Raw genomic sequence first — 20,244 nt, forward strand, 5'->3', positions numbered from 1 at the left:
ATGTCAAATTTCAGTGGACCAACCTGGTTTTTTCCTACAATAAAATTCACCAGAGATATGGCCCAGGTGGAGGAAAATTCTTTAAATGAAGTTACCAACAAAATCCTTAGTGAGCCATCAGTAACCTTATCCACATGGAAGCCTCTATAATGCCAAACATGCCAGGGGGAGCTAAAGAAACCTCTTTGCTTTAGGCTCCTTTGGGCAGTGGCTCCGATAGCACTGTTCTTACAGAGCAGGATTTCAGAAAGTGAGTCTTGGTGCTAGGTTAGTGGGAGGTTAGGGAACCATGTGGATAGGATTTTACCCGAACAACTAGACAAAGTATGAGTTGTTCTCCTCTTTTTCTTCTAAATTCAGATCCTAAGAGATGATGAGTCTGTCTCCAAAATCAGACCTGGAAGAACTGTCTCTTCTATTTTTAACCACAACTACAAGTTAAATACTGGGGGCAAATAAGGACACTAAAGGGTCAGAAAGATTCACATTTCAGTTGGGATTGCCTCCCATTTAGTGCTTTTAAACCAATGCCATGGGCTTCAAATGAATGATGCCAGTTCTAACTTGTAGCAGAACGGTGCCTGAAGTGCAGAGCCATAGGCTTGTTTTTCATTTGTCATTGTAAGATTAAAGCTCATCAGTCTGATAGCAGTGATGTTGCTCCAGGAAAACCTTTCAAAAGAAGCAAGCAAACCTGTGGATTGTAAACATGGCTGTCAAGGTCCAGTTTATCTTTTGAGATTTGAAAATAGTATTGAAATTGCAAGGATTTCAAAAATATTTTAAGATTATTTCTGAAGATGTTCAGGCATTTGTGTCTTGTGGCTCTTCCTCATCAAAAAAGCCCCAGCTATCAATGTGGAAAACAACCAGCACCTCTCAGGGCTCTGAGAGCACTAACTGGCCTTGCTGGTAATGACCAACTTCCCTGCCCCACCACCACCAAGATGCCCATGGGCTCAGGAGCCCCATTGCAGCTCAGACCTGGATCAGGCTGCTATGAAATGAGACTGAGCCACGAAGCGCAGATCAGCAAAGCCATGGCAGGTCCCACAAGGCTCCTCATGGCTCTTCTGAGATGCGTATCAGCTCAGTCCTCACCTGAACTAGACTGCAGGTATGACTGCGCCTGGCCATGTGCCTCAACTACCATCCAGACTCTTAGTTGACCCCACTTGTATCAGTGACCTGCTCTGGTAGCCTGGCTTGGGGACAGAGCAGCTGCAGTCTGCCCACCCCTGCTGCATGGTGGCATTCCCAGAGCTAGAACCTGGGCCATGGTTTCACAGCAGTGGGATGCAGCCATGGGTGGTAAGGTCGCACAGCAGTACCTGAGGGTAGAATGGGGACTGGAAACAGGAAAAGATGCCTCTCATCATGGAAAAAGGCAATGTTTAATTAAATTGGTGCAATATTCCATTACTGCCCAGCCACAAAGCACCTCAGAGTCCAGCAGAAGCTAGACACCTCTTATACTAATCAGATTTCCATCAACTCTTCAAATGAAACAGCTAACTTCTAAGAGGGCGGACCTCCTCTATTAACTCCACCCATTAGCCCACCCGTAGTTATCCATCCTCTGCAATTAAGTGACTTTCAGTACGTACTTCAGCACTCAAGTTGCATCTTACCCATAGGTCTCATAAATTTTAAAAATGGTTATATTTCTGAAAAAAAAAAAAAATCTATTTTAGGGATGGAACCTCAAATCCAAAGCTCTGAGGTTCCAGAGGAACTGACCTGAACCTAGCTTTAGAGTTCTGGGGTTTTTAGCTGTCTGGAGCCAAAAAGGTGCTGCTTTTTGATTCTAGCTAGGATTCTTGCCATTTCATTGTGTGAATCATTTAACCTCATAAGAATCACTTCACTCTGTGTGCCATTTTGCAATAAAAGCAGATCTCCCCAAGGTTTTTGTACCTACATGTTCTAGACCACACTTCTGTTTATCCAACATAATCAATTTTTCCCAGCTTCCATTGAAGCAATATCCTGAGTTTTTAGTTAACATTAAAGCACCATACACCACTTCTTGTGACTATTTTCCTTCAGGGTGTGTAGAAAGAGTAGAAAAAAAGCCCTGATAGTAACAACTTGTCCTGGGTTTAGCTGGGATAGTTAATTTTCTTCTTAGTAGCTGGTGCAGTGCTGCCTTTTGGATTTGGTGTGAGAACCACACTGATGGCACACTGATGTTTCTGGCTAATGTTTGTACTAAGTCAAGGACTTTTTAGTTTCTCAGGCCCTTACAGGGAGAGGACTGGAGGGACACAAGAAACTGGGAAGGGACACAGCCATGACAGCTGACCCAAACTGGCCAAAGGGATATTCCATAGCACAGGATGTCGTGCTCAGTATATAAACCGGGGGAGTTGGCCAGGGCCAGCTGATCACTCTTTGGGGACTGGCTGGGCATCCGTCAGCAGGTGGTGAGCAGTTTTATTGTGCATCACTTGGTTTCTTTTCTCCCTTTCCTTTGGATTTCATTCCTCTCCCTTTCTCCCTCCTTTTAATTATAAATGTTATTATTGGGGTTTTATTTTATTTCAATTATTAAATTGTTCTTATCTCAACCCTCAAGTTTTACACTCCTTTCTGATTATCCTCCCCATCCCTCTGGGCGAGGGGGGAGTAAGCGAGTGGCTGCGTGGCACTTAGTTACTGGCTGGGGTTAAACCAAAACACAGCGATATGCAATTCATACAAAAACTTGCAGAATTTCAGTGCAATGCAAATTTCTTCATCTCAATGTTTACAGATAAAAATTTAATGATGGAATTGGTAGTTTTGCTACTGGGACTGAAAGAGATGGGTTGAGTGCTGTACGTACAATGGCCACCTCACTGCAGGAGGTTTTTTACTTGGAACTGATGACTTATTCTCCAATTATTGCACTACTTGCCTCTGGGAAATCCTTCCGGTGATGAAGTAAAGGTAGTTCCAGCCTGATGAAAGTATGCTTATGTACACACCACAAGCAATTACACCAAAGCTGGTAGGACCACATATTTCTGAAAGCAGTAAATATGAGTAAGGAAAACAGGGTCTTTATCTTACCCACAGCTAAGATCAGGAGTGAAACATTAAAGATTTCAAGCAAAGCAAACACTCACAAAACAAACCAAATCCAACTCATCTCCATTCCTAGGCTTTCTTGTCAGCTGGCACAGAGGTGATTGAGGGGAGGGGGAGGACTTCAAACCAGCCACAGTTCCCAGGTTATGGCTGGGGGTGGGCATTAACAGCAGGTAAGAGACTCTCTAAGCCACAACTTAAGTTATGAAGATTTACCTTATACCACCACACACCAGGAATAAATAAAAAGATACGTTAGAGATACAGCATGAGTAGTTGACAAATATTAAAGGAAAGAACATATCTTCCAATTTTAATAACAGAAGTTACTAGGTGCAAAACACAAACAAGTAGTGAACTGCAGAGGGTAAAATTGCTCAACGTAGCAGAAGGTTTGCTAGTCTTAATGTCTGAAACATTCGGTGGTATTAAATGTGTTTATATCCAGTCAGTATAATCACAGAAATATAATATCAAATAAATTTAATTATAGATGTTAAATGAAAATAGTGAATATTGGTGACTCAGTTCTACAGTTCCCTACCACATACACTGGGTTTGTTTCTATGAGAGTAAGGTATGTATAAAATTATCTATCCATATGAAACAGCCTTGGTTTTTTCACAGTGCAGAATGCAAAGCTTTCAAAACAGAAAAAAAAAAAGTTTATTTCCCACCACCAGATCTAGCCTTTTTTTTTTTTTTTTTTTTTTGTTATCTTAATCAACAAATACAGGTGAAAAAAGGACTAAAAATCAGCTTTGTATCTCCAAAGACTAGAAGAAGTAGTCAGCAGTCTTTCCTGCTAGGCTGTATTTTTCTTTTCCAAATTGGAATGTAGCACTGCAGGAGGTTCTTTGCAGTATCCAGGGTATTCTGTCACTTGAAACATCAGGACATCAGTGATCCACATATGTCTGTGGATCATAACATGTGTATGATCTATCTAGCAGAGGAAGGTTAGGAGGTTGAGAGCTGAGCCTCTAATTACTCATTAGCATCTGTAGCCCAGAGAAGCATTCCAATTCTCTGCATTTCACTAGAAACAGTGAGAAAACTGAATGCCATAATCAGAATCTTTTCTCTGTAAGGGACAGCAACTCCACTGAAAGAGTTGCTTTCTATTAACACATTTAAAATCCGTGCCTGTGCTCCCTCCAACACTTGTGAGATAGATGGCTTCTGGCTCAGGAGAATTAAAATCTGAAGTCAGGGCAGCACTCAGCATAAGTGCTTGAAACCACTGAAAACACGGTATCTCTTCACTGCCACATGTCACTTAATCTTTTCTAAACAGCAGACATAACCTCTCCTCACTCTCCAAAAAGCCCTGTGAAAAGCCATTTAGAGAGAAGATGCTATCCTAGCAACAGCCAGAATTTGCCCAGCCACCAGACAAGCTCCACTTGCACGTCCAGCCTCCCACAGACACAGCCAGCAGCTACCCCGGCAGCTATCCTCCAGCTGCTCTCTCCCGCCCTTCATCAGCAGAGATCCCCAACTCCAAAAGAACAAGGATTGCTCTGCTGAAAGTTTGGATCAACAGGAAAAGTTCTCTACTCCCTGACTCTTTTCTAACAAAATCTCCCAGCGTTTAAAGTTTTTGTTTAACAGAAGATCAATGAATCCTGCAAGAAGTCTTTCAACACTGAGATTTTTGGAAAGAACTTCACACTAAAAATTTATTACTTTTTCTAACGTTTTTTCTCTGCTATTATGATTTGCACAGTAAAACAGTCTAGTTGAATAGTTTAGCTTAAAACTCAAGCAAATGACCTCAAAGACATGTCACTGGCCTGGAAAAGAGTGGGAAATTATGGCATAATCAGCACACTTGCTAAGAAATCACATGCCAACACCAGACAGAGAAGAACCTCATGAATCTACAGAAGACTTCTGGCTAGCCTGTTCCTCCCTTTATATCCAAACCAATCTCAGTGAAGGCTAACTCTGTTTTACAGCAATACCCTGCACTTAAGATTGTGTAGGAATCTCTGTAGTTTTCATATGCTAAAACAGTGAAATGTGAAGCTGGACTTCAAATAATGACTTTTCCCTACTTCTCAGGAAGGTTCTTTTGATTAGCTTTTGTTCTTTGACTTCAAGCTTTGGGTAGCAGATCTCAGTGCCTAAGATGTGGTATTGCCCCAAAAAAGTTTGCAAGCTTTACAGCTTGGACAAAGACTTATCTAAACCCCCAAAGGCACAAGAACAATTTTCATAACACACCATGTGAAAACAATGCAGGGGTAAGCAGAGGACAGTTTCAGAAAGGTGTGAAGGACACTCAGGAGGCTAACGGTGATTTTGTGATTATATTGCATCTCTGTTCTAACAGGGTAGCTAAGAACAGTTATCACTCAGCAAGGGAGGCAGAACAATCTCAAAATAAAATAGTAATTACTGGAAGGATTAACTCAGTTTGCATTTTTAGATCTTAAATAAGGAACAGCAGGTGTTTCCTTATCACTGCAAAAGTAGGAAAAAGAAGGAAAAAAAATTTTGTCCATTGCAGTACATTGCCTCGTAGTACATTTATCTTACTTAACACAACAGTCTTTCTTACACATCGTGGTGATAGAATACAATGACAAAGCCAGTGCTCTATTTCATTCACTATCAAACCAAGCTAAAAATGAAAGGACCAAAGAGTACATCAGCTGTAGAATGTATCTAAAAGTTTCCAAACTTCAAAGAATGGAAATTATAATAATGTTAAAAAAAATATAAAGGGAATGTGGAAATAAACTTAAATGCAAGAAAATATTGCCAGATAGGAATAGGAAACTAAAACACACCAATTTAATTCATATTTCAATTTGAGTCAGATAAAAAAACCTGTAGGGTAGATTTGATCAATACAGTCAAAATAAACATCTTCAAAATAGAAAAAGGCAGAAAAGGATTAATGAAATATAAAATACAGACTTTTATATTAAGATACAGTATGTAGAAAATATTTATGGGGACATAAAATTTGAGAAATAAATTTCAGATTCATCAATTATGTTTAGTTATCATTAAAGCCTGTATAACAGGCTGACACCACCTCTAGTAATGCTTTCTAATGAGGGTTCCTTCAATTTAAAAGGAAAATGCCTTTTTCTTAATTATGGAATGAATGAAAGTTAGTTATGTGTCTATATTGCACTTAACCATGTCAGAAAATAGAGTACAACATTTCTAAGAATAAGTGTTACAGAATCTGTTATTTTCATGTCAAGACTGTGACAGAGATCATAGAAAAGGGCTGTAGGAGAAAAACTAGACATAGAAAGAATCTTCCATTAGTTATAGCAGAAACTGATGATGTGCAAAACTGAAAAAAGAACCCTGATGGACTGAATACAAGTGAAATAAACTGAACTCGTAGAATGATAGACTCATAGAACCATTTAAGTTGGAAAAGACCTTTAGGATCATTGAGTGCAACCATAAATCTAACACTGTCAAATGCACCACTAAACCACGTCCCTAAGCATCACATCTCCAGTAAGCTTTCCTTAGTTGCATACTGCCAGGTTTCCTGAGATGAAGAATGCCAGATTGGAAAATACAGAGAATTGACAGCCTCCAGAACTGAGGCAGTGATTTAAGAGGAGACATCAGATTTTTACAAACATTTTTACAGAGTTCAAATTATCCATGGTTAAAAACAGAACTGTCCAATTGCCTCAAAAATCCTATCCTGTCTGTTCAGACTTTCATTTACTTATGAAAAACTACATGTTGATAAGAGTCAATGTGGAAATCAAGGAAGCTAAAGATGAGGTCAAACTGATCAGATGAGAAATTATTACAGCGTAAACAAGTCTTCTGGTTATTGGGGTAGAAAATTACTTTTTTGGGAACAAAAGGAAGAAAGTCCTTACTTCTGTGATACAAAAGTACACCCCTACTCTTAAAGTCTCTTCTTGCTGGACACTTCAGATAAATGCTGACTGCCTAAAAGGAACAATAACTAACACTAAAATTTTCCTGAGGACAACCTGAAAACTGGTCACATCCTGCACTTTCATTATATTTTTCAGATTCTGGTAGGTTAGGAATCTGAAAGGGAAAGCCTGGTAGTACTCACCAGTGAAGCAACAGATGCCTTTGTTCTTTCCTCTTTTCTCCAGAAATTTGTGTTTTATAAAGGTACAGTATTAGTGTCTACCAAAAAAAAAAAAAAAACCCACAACCCTTTGCATAAAGGAAATACAATAAAAGCCCACCTACTACGTTAAACAGAGTAAGAACTTGAAGTGTATAGCATAATGTTTTACTGTATCCACATGATGTATCATTTTTACAGTACAATGTTCATTTCTAAGAGCTTAAAATTAAGTCAAAGGATGTTACATGAAATACTGTATTAAGAGAGTCAGTTCTAGGTCCTGAGTAACATACTAACACTCATCCTCCTCCTGTACTGAGGAGGTGTAGGTATCCTGGGCCCCACCAGTGCTCATCTGCAGATACTGTGTGATATCAACAGGCATTTTTGATAGTTTTCCCAGGAACAAATGCAGACAAATAAAAGACAGTGTTATTCTTCAAAACAGTTAATGTCTTTGAGACTCAACCCCAGAGAATAAGCCAGCTTTGTACCACTTTAACATAAGGAGAAAAAAATCAAGACATTCACCTCTTCTGTTTCTGTGAACACCCTGTAGTTTTTATTCATGCTGAATCGTGACCGAGTCCAAGAAACTTCAGAATATGATTTAGTTAAGAAAACAACTGTTGTTGCTAGAACAAGTTTTTGATCTTTGCAGGACAATAATCTTTTAGTTTTTCCTGTTGCAGGGAAGCTTACATATACAGATGTGTACAGCATTCACAAGTACGACAGCAAATTCAGCACCAGCTCTACATAGGCTTACATTAAGCGGTAATGGTGGTTGCAATGACATGATATTCCTTCTGAATCTCCTTTGGCACAGACCACAAAAACTCTTGACAACAGTTTGGTAGTCGGTACCTCTGTGACTGCCTAGAATTACCATACTGTTCTTCTGTGCCCTCCTTTCTGTCTACATTCTCCTACTGTCTCATATCATGCCAAAACCACAAGCTCGACACTGATCACTATTTTGTTCTGTGTTTGTACATACACTAGCATTAGGGTTTATGAAATGTCTTGCACTACACATGATAACTTCACGTCTAAAGTTCAGTAAATGGAAAATAAAACTATCTAATTCAATATGGTCATAAAAAAAATTAAAATCCATTGGTCTGGATCTTGTTTATCTAAAACCTTGATACCCAGCATAAAATAATGCCTTCAACAGCCATGTTATCCCTTTTTTGATACAGAACTGCCTTGGAGAATTTTTAAGTCACAATGCAGTATTCTTCCCCAATCCAGTTCTAAGAGGAAATTGGAATATTCATCTTTTTGAAGGAAAAAGTAAAATGCTACGTAACACACCATAGAATTTACATGAACAAATCAAAAACCCAGCAGAAATATTAATCCCACCCTATATTTGTTACTTTCACTAACAAATGGCATTTAGATTCCAAACCCTTTATTTAACTGCTCTGTAGGGGCTGTGTTTTGTGAAACAGTTTGAGAAGAGTATGTTATTAGCTTCATGATTTGAGTTCTTTGCAGTTGTTACATCACTGCCTCAGAGGTTATCCATTCCAGCTTTGTGGCAGCAGGCTGATGAGCACCATCATATCACTGACAACAACTGGACACTGCATGCTCTATTTCAAATCTGCCTCATTTTGACATTTAACCATCGCTTTAAGTTGGTTCCAAGTGAAACCCTTTGCGTGTCATTTTTCCCTGTGTCAATTTTATAGTTCTTCAGCTTCCACTGCACTTGATATAAACTCAGCCGTTATGCTCTGAATTTAGCTACCTGAATCCATATTCATTGCAGGCCTTTTTGTTAGGATCTGTATCTATTTTTTATGCTTTTAGTGCAAGATGGTCTTTTCAGCGGCTGGTCATTTAATAACGATGCTTTCTGCAACTTGCCAACAACTTCAAATCCTTCATTTCACTGAAGGATTTCTAAAGAGGAGAGGTAGAAATCAAGTTTAAATTGCAACTTCAAATTTAAATTTGAACACCAGAGGATGGATGCTATATTCTCTAGTATGTAACATTTCCATTGAGCTCTGTAGTTATGACACTAGAGCAGAAGAAAGCCTTATGATTCAGGCAAAGCAGTGGAACTTCAGCATTGCCTTGCACTTAGGTACGTACGTAAGCACTACAGTGACCCAGAGACTGCCCATATAGAAATAAGCCAAGGCATGTTGCTTTGCCTCATTTCCCTAATACAAGACTACAGCACTGAGGCACAGCACGTCACACAGACCTTCATAAAGGAGTGCTCAAGTGCTATAGCTTCAGGATGCTCGGTGAGAAGCTCTTTGGAAAACCACACATGCTTTAAATGTAATCACATACTACAAAAATAAAAACAAGCTCTTTAAAAGTTCCATGCACTTGTTTCTAAAAGTAACTTCAGCAAAACTGACTTTTTAAGCCCCAAATAAGCAAGTCCAACTGCCATATCACTTCACAGGACCAACTTCTAGCCTCAAACACTTCTGTTTCTTAACCTTTCCTCTGTATCTTCCACCACAATACAAGCAAATAAGCGATTACTATTTGGTAGTAGTAATACCTCCTGAGCGAGCTCTTTTCTATATGTCTCTTTTCTGCCATTTCACTTTCACCTGATAAACATCATTGAAGTTTTAACAGAGCACAGTCAAGCAAATCCAACATGACAGATACTCTTTACAATCACCAGGCTATTGCTAACATATTTGTTACTTATGATACTTACTGGGAATTTGCAAATAACATTTACCAGCAGTGAATATTCCCCTCACCCTTCTATTGCCATTCTTATGAACTTACTGTTGTTTCTGAAGAGTTAAATGTGAGGAAAAATATACTGCTTTTCTCTCCTGATCTTAGCACTGGATACACACATTCAGGAGAAGATAGTTGCTGTGAGAAGAGGAAGTATGTGAGGTAAAGAAAGTCAATGTTCCTTTACTTCAGCAATGTTAATCAAAATGAAACTGTTTTGCTTTCACCTGACTGCTGAATTGACTACACAATTAGTGTAGTACCTAGCTTGAAAAGACTTCGTAAGTGCCTGAAGAAATGTTACAGTTCCATGCCACCTACCTAGGTACGATTAGCAGTAATGAAGCTGCTACACCAGACCTAGTTGTCTATCCAACCTATACAGCAATTAAAAAAAAAAAAAATCAAGAAAGAAATCTATTTTTCCATTCAACTTCTTTAGCCAGAGTATAAGCTTGAAGCAAACAAAAGACTCTGTTCACTGGATTTTCCTAGCTGTCATTGTGCTTTAACATAGGCATAAAAAAAAAAAAATAGTATATATTTACTGGGAGTTGTTGTGCAAGGGTAACAAGATAAGTTTTTCATCAAGGAAAAGTGTTTTGTAGATAGTAGAGTTGGCTTAGATTTCATTTTTCTTAATTTTGGTGAAGCAATATATAAAAAAGTATAAGCAAAGCTGAACAAGGTGAGAATGTGCTGGTTCTGACTGGGACAGAGTTAACTTTCTTCACAGTGACTAGTATGGTGCTTTGAATATGTGCTGAAAACTGTGTTGGTAGTACAGAGATGTCTTCGTTATTGCTGAGCAGTGCTTACAGTCAAGCCATTTTCTGCTCCTCACCCCACCCCAGCAGTGAGTGGGCTGGAGGGCACAAGGAGTTGGGAGGGGACACAGCCAGGACAGCTGGCCACACCTGACCCAAGGGGTATCCCATACTGTGGGATGCCATGCTCTGCATATATAAGCTGGGGGAAGAACAAGGAAGGGAGGGCATTGGGAGTGATGGCATTTGTCTTCCCAGGTAACCATGACCCGTGCTGCAGCCCTGCTTTCCTGGGGGTGGCTGAACCTGTCTGCCACTGGGAAGTGGTGAATGAATCCCTTGTTTTGCTTTGCTTGTGCATGCAGCTTTTGCTTTACCTATTAACTTGTCTTTATCTCAACCCACAAGTTTTCTCACTTTTACTCTTCCGATTCTCTCCCCCATCCCACCACGGGGGAGTGAGCAAGCAGCTGCGTGGGGCTTAGTCACCAGCTGAGGTTAAACCACAACAGTAACACAGGAAAATATGTTATTTTGAAATGGGAATTATGAGACTGACAGGGTTTAACAGCAAAGGAGATGAAGTCTGGAAAAGATCCAGCTGAATATTTACACAAAATATTCAGCAGACTTGATAACTGGCATGAAGCTGATGAGAGTGGTGACAATACAGATCATCGGTAAAGTAATGGAGAATCAGCGTCACAAGGAAAGAAGTGGGTGATCATCTTTGGGAATATGAATAGTAGAAATGGACTGAAATTCAGTCATGCAAAATGCAAGGCCACGTACATAGGAACACCACAAAGTTCTGCTGTAGATTGGAGCTTATCAGTGGAAATTACTGAACAGGCACTGGTGGGCTAACTGATTGCAGGGTGACGTGATTGAACTATCCACATGATGCGTCCATGAAAAGGGCGTACGTGGTTATAGGCTGTACCAGGAAAGTTATTTCCAGTAGGGATCAGGTGGTACCGTTTCCAGGACAAGGTCCCAATGAAAACTCACCTGCGATTCTGTGTATAATTCAGGTTATCTGTGCGTAACCAAGGCATATTCAAATGCATGCAGATGAGGGACACAGGGAATGAAAAAGCAGTAGAAATTAGAGAAAACTAGAAGAGGTTTTCTTACAAGTCAAGGAATGAGGGGGGACATTTTTTTATCTATCTCTGCGCTGGAGTATTGATGGAGGGTGGAGAGCTGTTTAAGCTAACAAAAAAGTTGAAATAAACATAAATCTTATGCAAAGGTTAAGAATCACTTAATCAAGAAAACAGATGTTCCTAACCATTCATTGAGTGAAGTTCTGGAAGATCCTTCTATCAAAAATAGAACATAGAGAATAAATATAGCTCGTTTAAAAATGGTATGCACTATGGCCTTTAAAAATATCAGCGTATGATAATGATGCATTATGCTGTCCACGATAACTGGAGATTTACAGCATGCAGTCCAGCCTTCTGGCTGGATTATTTTTTAGTTATCCTAAACATGGAGGGAGTCTACATACAACTCACAATTTTTACATCTACTCAACATCTACTACCTGTTCTCATTTGAAAGCATGAATTGTTCTAGAGCAGATACTCTGTAGGCTTGTCAGGCGGTACCTGGGTACTCTTCGTATACTATTTCCATTTATTTCTTTGTTAAGTGATGATACACTGAGTAACTAGCTTTTTCTATGATTTACAAAGTGACAATAGATGATTTTAAACCTCTTCTTCCAAAATTTGTGTTTTATTCTACATCCATCATTAACATGTATGAACATAAAATGACAATGCTTTTTTCTACTTGTTTTTCTCATTTTAAGAGGCAGCTGTGACATTATGCACAATACACTTAAATAGCTTAGTTTCTACTATGCCTACATATTCATACACAACTCCTTTATTCCAGTTCTCTTTGAATTGATAAGCATTGTCATTCTTGAGCAAAATTATACCATCTCAAGAAACAAATCTACTTTTTCCTGCTACATGTTCTCTTTTGCCTTTTTTTTTTTTTTAAAAAAAAAAAAAATCACATCAAGTCTGATATTATGGAGAACTTTGATTCTTTTACCTACTAGTGGAAATATGCAATAGAGCTTGATTTTGGATTACATGATGTAAAATACATTTTCAAAGAAGGAGATATTTTCCTATATTATTCAGGTACTTGTGAAAATGTCATCCTAAATAATAACTTGTAAGTAATATAGGAAATATTGTTTCAAAAGCAATGGACTCTTCTGAACTAGATGGCTGTGCTAAGCATGACATCTTCAGAGGGGAAAAAAAGAGATGATGCTAGGAACATTCATAATGGGAAAAAACCCTCAGAACAAACCAAATGAAACCCAGTCAAATAATAAATAATGATCTAACAGAAATCCATAATTACATTATGTGCTTTTTTTTTTTTTCAAATTAGGTATTAATAATGGCTGCATTACAGAAATGTTTTCCTGAGGGAAAAGGAGCTAAGTGGCATGAAGTTTACTCTGCAGTAAGTTACTATTGAACTTTGTTTATTTCGTTCAAAAACTGACCACAGCTTTGTCTCATAAAAGAAAAAAAGTAATTCATGGAAAAAGCTAACTCAAGAGAGCCCAATCAAAAGTTTTACAAAAGCAAAGGCGTGGCTACTTTTTTTACCTTAGGCTGTCTAGGCGAGTTTAACGCTGTGCTTTCACTTGGGTATTTCTTGATGAGTTACCTCAAGCTTTACAACATTAATTGAGCATGATCAATATTTTATCTGGGCGAGATGTGTAGGGAGTCCTTTCTCTCTTGCATTTACATAGCATGATCTATGGTAAATAACTGAAATTTTGCATCAGTTCCAGAAAATCACAGCTAATGCACCACAATACACAAATAGTAAATAACCTGTCCCATTCTCCACACAAACAATGGAGTCTTGCAAACCAAACCTCATCAAATATCTCTTCAAGCTTTTTTAAGCAATATGGAATGATAATGGTGTCTTAAATGCAAGTAAATGTGTATTCATGTTTTAAGCACTTTACATGCATTTAATATGTTTTCTCCCTATTAGGAAAAGAGTGCCAATCTCTCCGTGTGTCCTGAGCATACAGGGAAGAACATACATGTTTTTTATTTGCTATGAACCTCAGAAAGCCAAAACAATGTGATGATAGTCTATCGAGGCTCAATAACTGAATAAAATATATTGGGAAATTCTGGGAAAGGAATATACTCAAAATTAAGCACCCATCATCCAGATAGGCAACAACATCTATCCCATTAGTACCATTAAAAGCATTTCTACTGATAATTTACAAGTATCTGCTTCCTAAGACCGCTGTGTTCAGCTTGTTTCAAAAGCCAGTAGTGATTGTAATTGAAATGCATTCACACAATTCCAGTTAAATATGGTCTACGTATGAAAGTGACATGAAAATGCATAAATAGTGCAGAAACAACCATCTTTTGTGCAAACTTTTCCACTGCCTTCCAAAAACATTACAAGATATGCTTTATGACATACTATCTAGGCAGAGGGGGAAATCTCAGGGTAAGAGAACAAGCTAATAAAAAAAGTTTCAGAAAGTAAGGGTGACGGAGGAAGGATACCGACCGAGAGAGATACCACCATTTAAAATGGGCAGGTGGGCAAAGAGTCTATAAATGAGAACAAAAGCAGCGGCTGCCCGGCTCCAGAACGGTGCCCATCCACCGGCGCGTGAGTGAAGTTACCGGCCATGTGCTCCAAACCCGAGCGAGGGTGCGCCGGGCTCCGGGCGAGCTTGGCTGAAAGCAAACACCCCCGCGATCGGCGACAGCGGCGACATCAAGGTGGGCTCCCCCACGCCCCCACCACCACCACCCCCCGCCCCGCAGCCCACCCGCCCCGCAGCGGGTCCGCCGCCGCTCGCTCCCGCGAGCAGCGCGAGGGGCGCGGGCGCGGCCCCGAGGTGCGGCACGAGGGCGCCGCGCGGTACCGTGGACAGCTCCGCACTCACCGTCCTCGTCCGCGTCGAAGACGGGCGCCCGGTGGGAGTGGCCGCCCCCCATGGTGGGCCGCGGCCGGCTCCGCATCCCCCGCGCCCGCACCCCGCGGGGCGCGCCGGCAGGCACCGCGGCGCCGGGCAGCTGCCCGACCCCGGCCCCGGTGCCGGTCCCGGCCGGGGGAGCCTCCGCCGGGCTAACGGTCACCCTGCGGCACGGAAGCGGTCCGTCCGCCCCTGGCGGAGATCGCAGCTGCCTGGCGCGCACCGGCTTGGCCCGTCTCGCATCGCGGAGGGGCAGGGGAGGGAGGGAGCGAGCTGGGGGAGGAGGGAGCGAGGGAGGGAGGGAGGGAAGGAGGCAGGGAGGAGGCGGACGTCCTGCTGCTGGTGGCTGTCGGTTAGCGGTAAAAGCCGGATCTACCTGGATCCTCGCGGATCCTCCCAGACCTCCGCTGGGGGCGCGGAGCCCCCCTCTCCTGCCCCAGCCGCCCTGCGCTGCCCCGGCCGATGGGGGCGGGCAGAGCGGCTCCTGCCGCCCGCAGGGGCTGCAGCTGGGCGGCACCGGCACCGGGGGGCTGCGGGCCCCCAAGGCGGGGGAAAGGCCGGCGGGGGTAAGCGCTGCCTTGCGTCGACACTTTTTTTTTTTTTTTTTTTTTGGCCTCCCGGCCGGGACTCCATCCCAGCAGCGCGGCGGGACGCGGCCCGCCGACCGAACTTCACCAAGGTTCCAAGGGGAGAAGGAGCCAGCCACCCCCCCGCGCCCCCCGCCGGGCTCGCCCGGGGCGCAGGCACGTCCCGCCGCGGCCGCCCGCCGCCGGCCCCACACCGCCACCTGCCGGCGACATCGCGCAGTGCCCCGCCGGGCGGCGCCACAGGCCGGGGGGGCAGCGCGTCCGCCTGTGCGGGGGGCGCCTCTGGGGGTGGGTCTGTACCGATACACAAATACCCCTGTCTCAACGTGTGCATCTTGGAATGACTCCGCTGTAAAAGTGCATTAGGGAAAGCTACCTGAAACGTGAAGGTCCGACATGAGTCATTCGCCCTACAGCGAGTAGCGAGGGATTTCTACGGTTGCCATTATTTATCCACAGAAATTGCTGTTTCGTTCCCTTCCAAAATTGTTAGCATTAGCAACTTTTGACACAAAGTGGAAAAAAATCACTTGTGAAACTTCCTCCAAAGGGAAACTATTTTTAAAAAGAAAAAATCTGTATTATTACTGCAACCAAGTCAAAATCTGTTCAGTTCCTGTAGGAGAAAGCCACAGATAAAGAAATCAAATGGAAGTTGCATTTTTTACTTCTCCACTTCCACAAGGGGAGAAGAGGTAGAAGGAAGCGGAGCCTGAAGCCAGAGCATGCGTACTTTCACATATACCAGCAGAAAGGCTGTTTACCTGCGATATCTACTACCCTTCAGTACAGCTGCTTAGAAAAACCCAGAAACAAATTCTGCATAAAGTACAACTTTCAGTCTCTTTGTTTATGATTTTTACCTGCCTTAGTTACCCACACTATCTGTCTTTGAACCCAACGTAACCCTCCTATAACCTTCCAGGGAAAGGTTGGTTAGGATTGACTGCAGTGGATAAGACCCTGTGGTTTGCGGCCAGAGCTCAGAGCTCGCAGCACCCACAGACCCAGAGAGCTGATAAATTCAGATACAGTGATATTTCTCTATAAGTAGACATGGACAGATTGAGTCACCTGCTGATATCCCTTACTTAAATTATTTGGCTTGCTACTATTTACATGTGAAATAATTTGCAAAATAGGGAAGCTTTCAAAACATTGACCTATGAGTATTCATCTAAAACACAGTCTGGAAAGCATCACTCTCCCTTTGTTATTCTTCTGTTTATTACTTACACATTTAAAGATTTACTCACCCAGTCACAAGCAAAAACAACGTCATGTTGCTGAGGTTATGCTGCTTCAGCCAGAAAACACCAGTAGCATATAAAAATCACAGCCTCTCAGCTCTTCTAGGTCAACTGACCAGCATGATGCTTTATGTTAATCCATTTCCTTTTGCACGAGCAGAGGACTGCAATTAGGATTTAACATATTTCAGCTGATAAGAGTTACCTTCCACCTGGGCTAAGGGCTTACATCACCTTAATGTAACTGCTTCAAAAGTGACCTACCAAATAATGGGAAGAACTTGTTTGCCAGTAAATCCCCAGGCTGATCATTTTACACATAAGAAACACATCCACAGAATACAGACATAGGAGGAGGAGCAGTCTGGGATTCCTTTGCATGCAGAAAATACAAACACACAAACAATTACTCAAAACAGCTTCCAAGAGTTACTCTGTTTCTTTTTTACATCTGACTCTCTCCATGTAGATCAAAAGTCTAATGAGTCTTCTGAGATGTCTTTCATAATTTTGTTATGACAAGGCCCACCGTGAACCAAAGCAGTTCTAACTATTTACACAGAGCAATGAGTTGTCTCTACTCATTAATTAGTCAGTCCTACTAGACTGACGTGCCTTTTTGACTCCTACATGGATTACCACAGCTTTGCAATTCATTTGTCCTTGGTTTGTGAAAACTTGTGGCTTATGTTTAAACATCAGCATAGCTAGGAGGTTAAGACAAACAGCATGTGGTGTTAATGTGAGATGTGAAAAATTAACATATATTAATAAAGTATTGATGAGCCATTCATTCATGATTTATTAATTGGTAACATTGCATTCCTCTATAACTCTTGCATTTGAATAGTGGCAGATATTATCCTGCACAGCCATTTTCTATATAAATACACCACAAAATTATAGTTTGGCAAGATTTTTTGGGTTTGCTGTTCTGAAGGCAATACAGCATACTCACTGCTACAGTCTTTGCTCTAAACAGATTTATTTGTACCACACTCACCAGCTCCCTAGAAGCCTCAGCATTTCTGTAGTTAAATCAAATGTCCTTTTCATAGTGGTGTTCAATGGAACAGAGGCAACAAGACTAGATGTGTGCTCAAGGCCCAGCAAAGACTCAAGGAAACCAATGGCAATTTTCCAGTACCTTCAATATGAGTAATATCAAGTCTCGACTATACAGGCTGCTTATTCATATGGTCCCTGGCTCCCCTTTGTCTTTTGCAACCCTGAATGCATGCTAAATTCTGAACAGACACATAACTTCAGTATTTTTATTTTTTTTTAATGCTACCCAGAACAGCACGAGTTCCACTGCATCTGTTCTAAATTTAGCAACAGCTCTCCAGGAACAATTACTCATGCATTCTTCCAGTTGCTTTTGTAAATCAGAAATAAGTCTGAAATTCTATATCATAACATCATGCATATTGACGAAGCTCTCTGAAGCCTGAGCATTTTCAGAACAATTAAATATTTATTCTTCTGGGACAGAGATTTCTAAGCTACAAGCAGTCAGAGTCTGTGAGACTTGCACGACAGGAACCAAATCCAGGTTCTTGTGCTTACCTGTTCTCCTAAAAGATGACCAGGTTTTGTTTGAGATAAACAAAGTTCTAACCTTAAAAACACATTTTATGTTAGCAGGTAAACACTGCATAGCCTATGCAGAAAGCACAGTAGAGAAAAAGAACAATCTAATAGCACTTTTTTCCCCCTGTAAATGCGGAACTGCAATGAGCATGATCATTTTAAGATACCATTTCACATTTTCATTTAAGGACTATCTTGTCTGGCTTAGATTAATAGTGATTTTTTTCAGATCTCCATGCAGAGTTAGCAATAAAAAAAATCAAACATGATTACAATCCGTTGCATTATGGAAGTTCCCTTAAGGAATTCAGTAGTTTAAAGTCAGTAATTCTGTGATTACAGATCTGTATTAAAATGCTTCTGATGAGACTTACAGGGTGACCTTACAGTTCCTGATTTCAAAGCACACCCAGTTGATATGCTAATATTTGTAAATTGCAGAGTGCTTACACTGACATTTTTGTGTTTGAATACTATCCCAGAGTTAACAAACAAGATATTAAAATGGTATCTCCTATCTTTATGTTTATGGCTCCTATAGAAGGAAATATGATGTGTTAAACATAGTCCCTTCCTTGGAAACTGGTGGGATCCCCAAAGAGAGGTGGTTACTTCTGGTTGCTCCTTTCCTGAAAAGGGTCACATTCGCTGCTGTGTGTTCTTCCTGCCATTGAAAAGAGAAGTGTCAGGCACCCCACACCTGTCAAAAGGCAGTGGGATATTTAAAGGAAGTATCAGTGAGAGAGAAACACAATTCTTACTGTCTTTCCAGCTTGCCAAGGAGTTGACCACACTAGTGGTGTGGTCAGATTTGTCCTCAAGAGAAAGTTCAGGCAGGGTAAGGAGTTAGAAACCTTTGGATGGAGTCAAGTTCTCAGTTCAGGCATGACAATGGGCTCCGTCGTTTAAACCAGCTCTTTTCCAGTTAGGCAGTTGAACTAGATTATTGATGCAGGTCCCTTCCAATTAAAATTTTCTATTCTTTTCTATTCTATTCTATTCTATCCTATTCTATTCTATTCTATTCTATTCTATTCTTTCACTTTGCACTGGGCCACTGTAAGCTCACTGTGGCTATTTACCATATGTCAGCTGAAGCAGTGGTAAGTGTGCTCAAACTCTTTTTCCAAACCACATCTTCCCTCCCTCAAACCCCCTTTAGACCAGTAAGATGTGATAAAAAGCAGAAGACACTGAAATCCGGAAAAATTTTAATCTTTCTGTAGGTTGTTGTTGGAACATGCTCTCTGGTATTTTTGTTTGTATTTTGGGGAACTTATGTGTTGGGCACACTCCCCAAAGAAGGCAGCAAGAGGCAAGAACCTGAAACACACACTGACAGTTTTCTAGTCACTCGTCAGGCATAAGTACTTGGTGTTCCCAAGAAAGGTCAGAGCCTGCACAGATTGACTGACTCCTATTTCATCCCTGGATGAATTTGGAGAAAACTGTTTCTCCTGAGGTTCTATTAAGTTAATGTTAAAAGCTGGAGATTTATCGAGGTTTACTGTCAGCAGCAGTGAGTCTAATTGGTTTCATCTGGCATACTCATGCAAGTGGCAGGGTGCAAGAATCGGTCCAAGCACAGATCAGTTTCCTTTATTTCGCCAGGGTTATGACCTTGCTGGAAGGCAGTGGTTCAGTTTGGCTTCCCAACCTGCTGTCCCCACTGCTCCTTCCCCAGCAATCCTGTCTCCAGTGCCCAAAGCAGAAACTTAAAGCATAATGCAGTTTTGTACTAGTGTCAGTATGGGTCATCCAGCCATGGATTTCTGTGAGAGGACAAAAGAGGCTCTAGCCTTCCCATTAGAAAAGTTAACAGACTATGGAATAACCTCAGACAAGTTGGGCAGAATCAGATCTCATGGTTAGATTACGAGTGTGTCTTTTCCCATCCTCCATTTTACAGGGAGGCCAGCAGCTTTCAACAAGGTTTATAAAAGGCTGCCAGTGAGCTGCATCACTTGCATTGCATCAGTGTGAGGGCAGCACAACTACAGCCATTTACTTGGAGACCCGCTCTGTCCTCAGCCTTGTTTCAGGAGAGAAACAAACAAGGTTTGTTACTCAGGCGTTTGATCCCAGATAAACTTGGGAAATCATAGAAAGCCTTTACTACAGCATCTTTAAAATG

General features: G+C 41.3%; 1 protein-coding gene across 1 annotated transcript in view; it reads right to left on the bottom strand.

The window, feature by feature from the left end:
• The window catches only part of STK32B (serine/threonine kinase 32B), a 180,204-nt gene extending 165,280 nt beyond the window's left edge, over positions 1–14,924 (bottom strand). The window contains exon 1 of the mRNA XM_040593883.1: positions 14,651–14,924. Coding sequence (XP_040449817.1) covers positions 14,651–14,726 — 76 coding nt within the window. The 5' untranslated portion in view covers positions 14,727–14,924. The remainder of the gene's footprint in view (positions 1–14,650) is intronic.
• Between the last annotated feature and the right edge of the window lie 5,320 nt (positions 14,925–20,244).

Source organism: Falco naumanni, chromosome 1 (assembly GCF_017639655.2).
Source record: "Falco naumanni isolate bFalNau1 chromosome 1, bFalNau1.pat, whole genome shotgun sequence".
NCBI lineage: Eukaryota > Metazoa > Chordata > Aves > Falconiformes > Falconidae > Falco > Falco naumanni.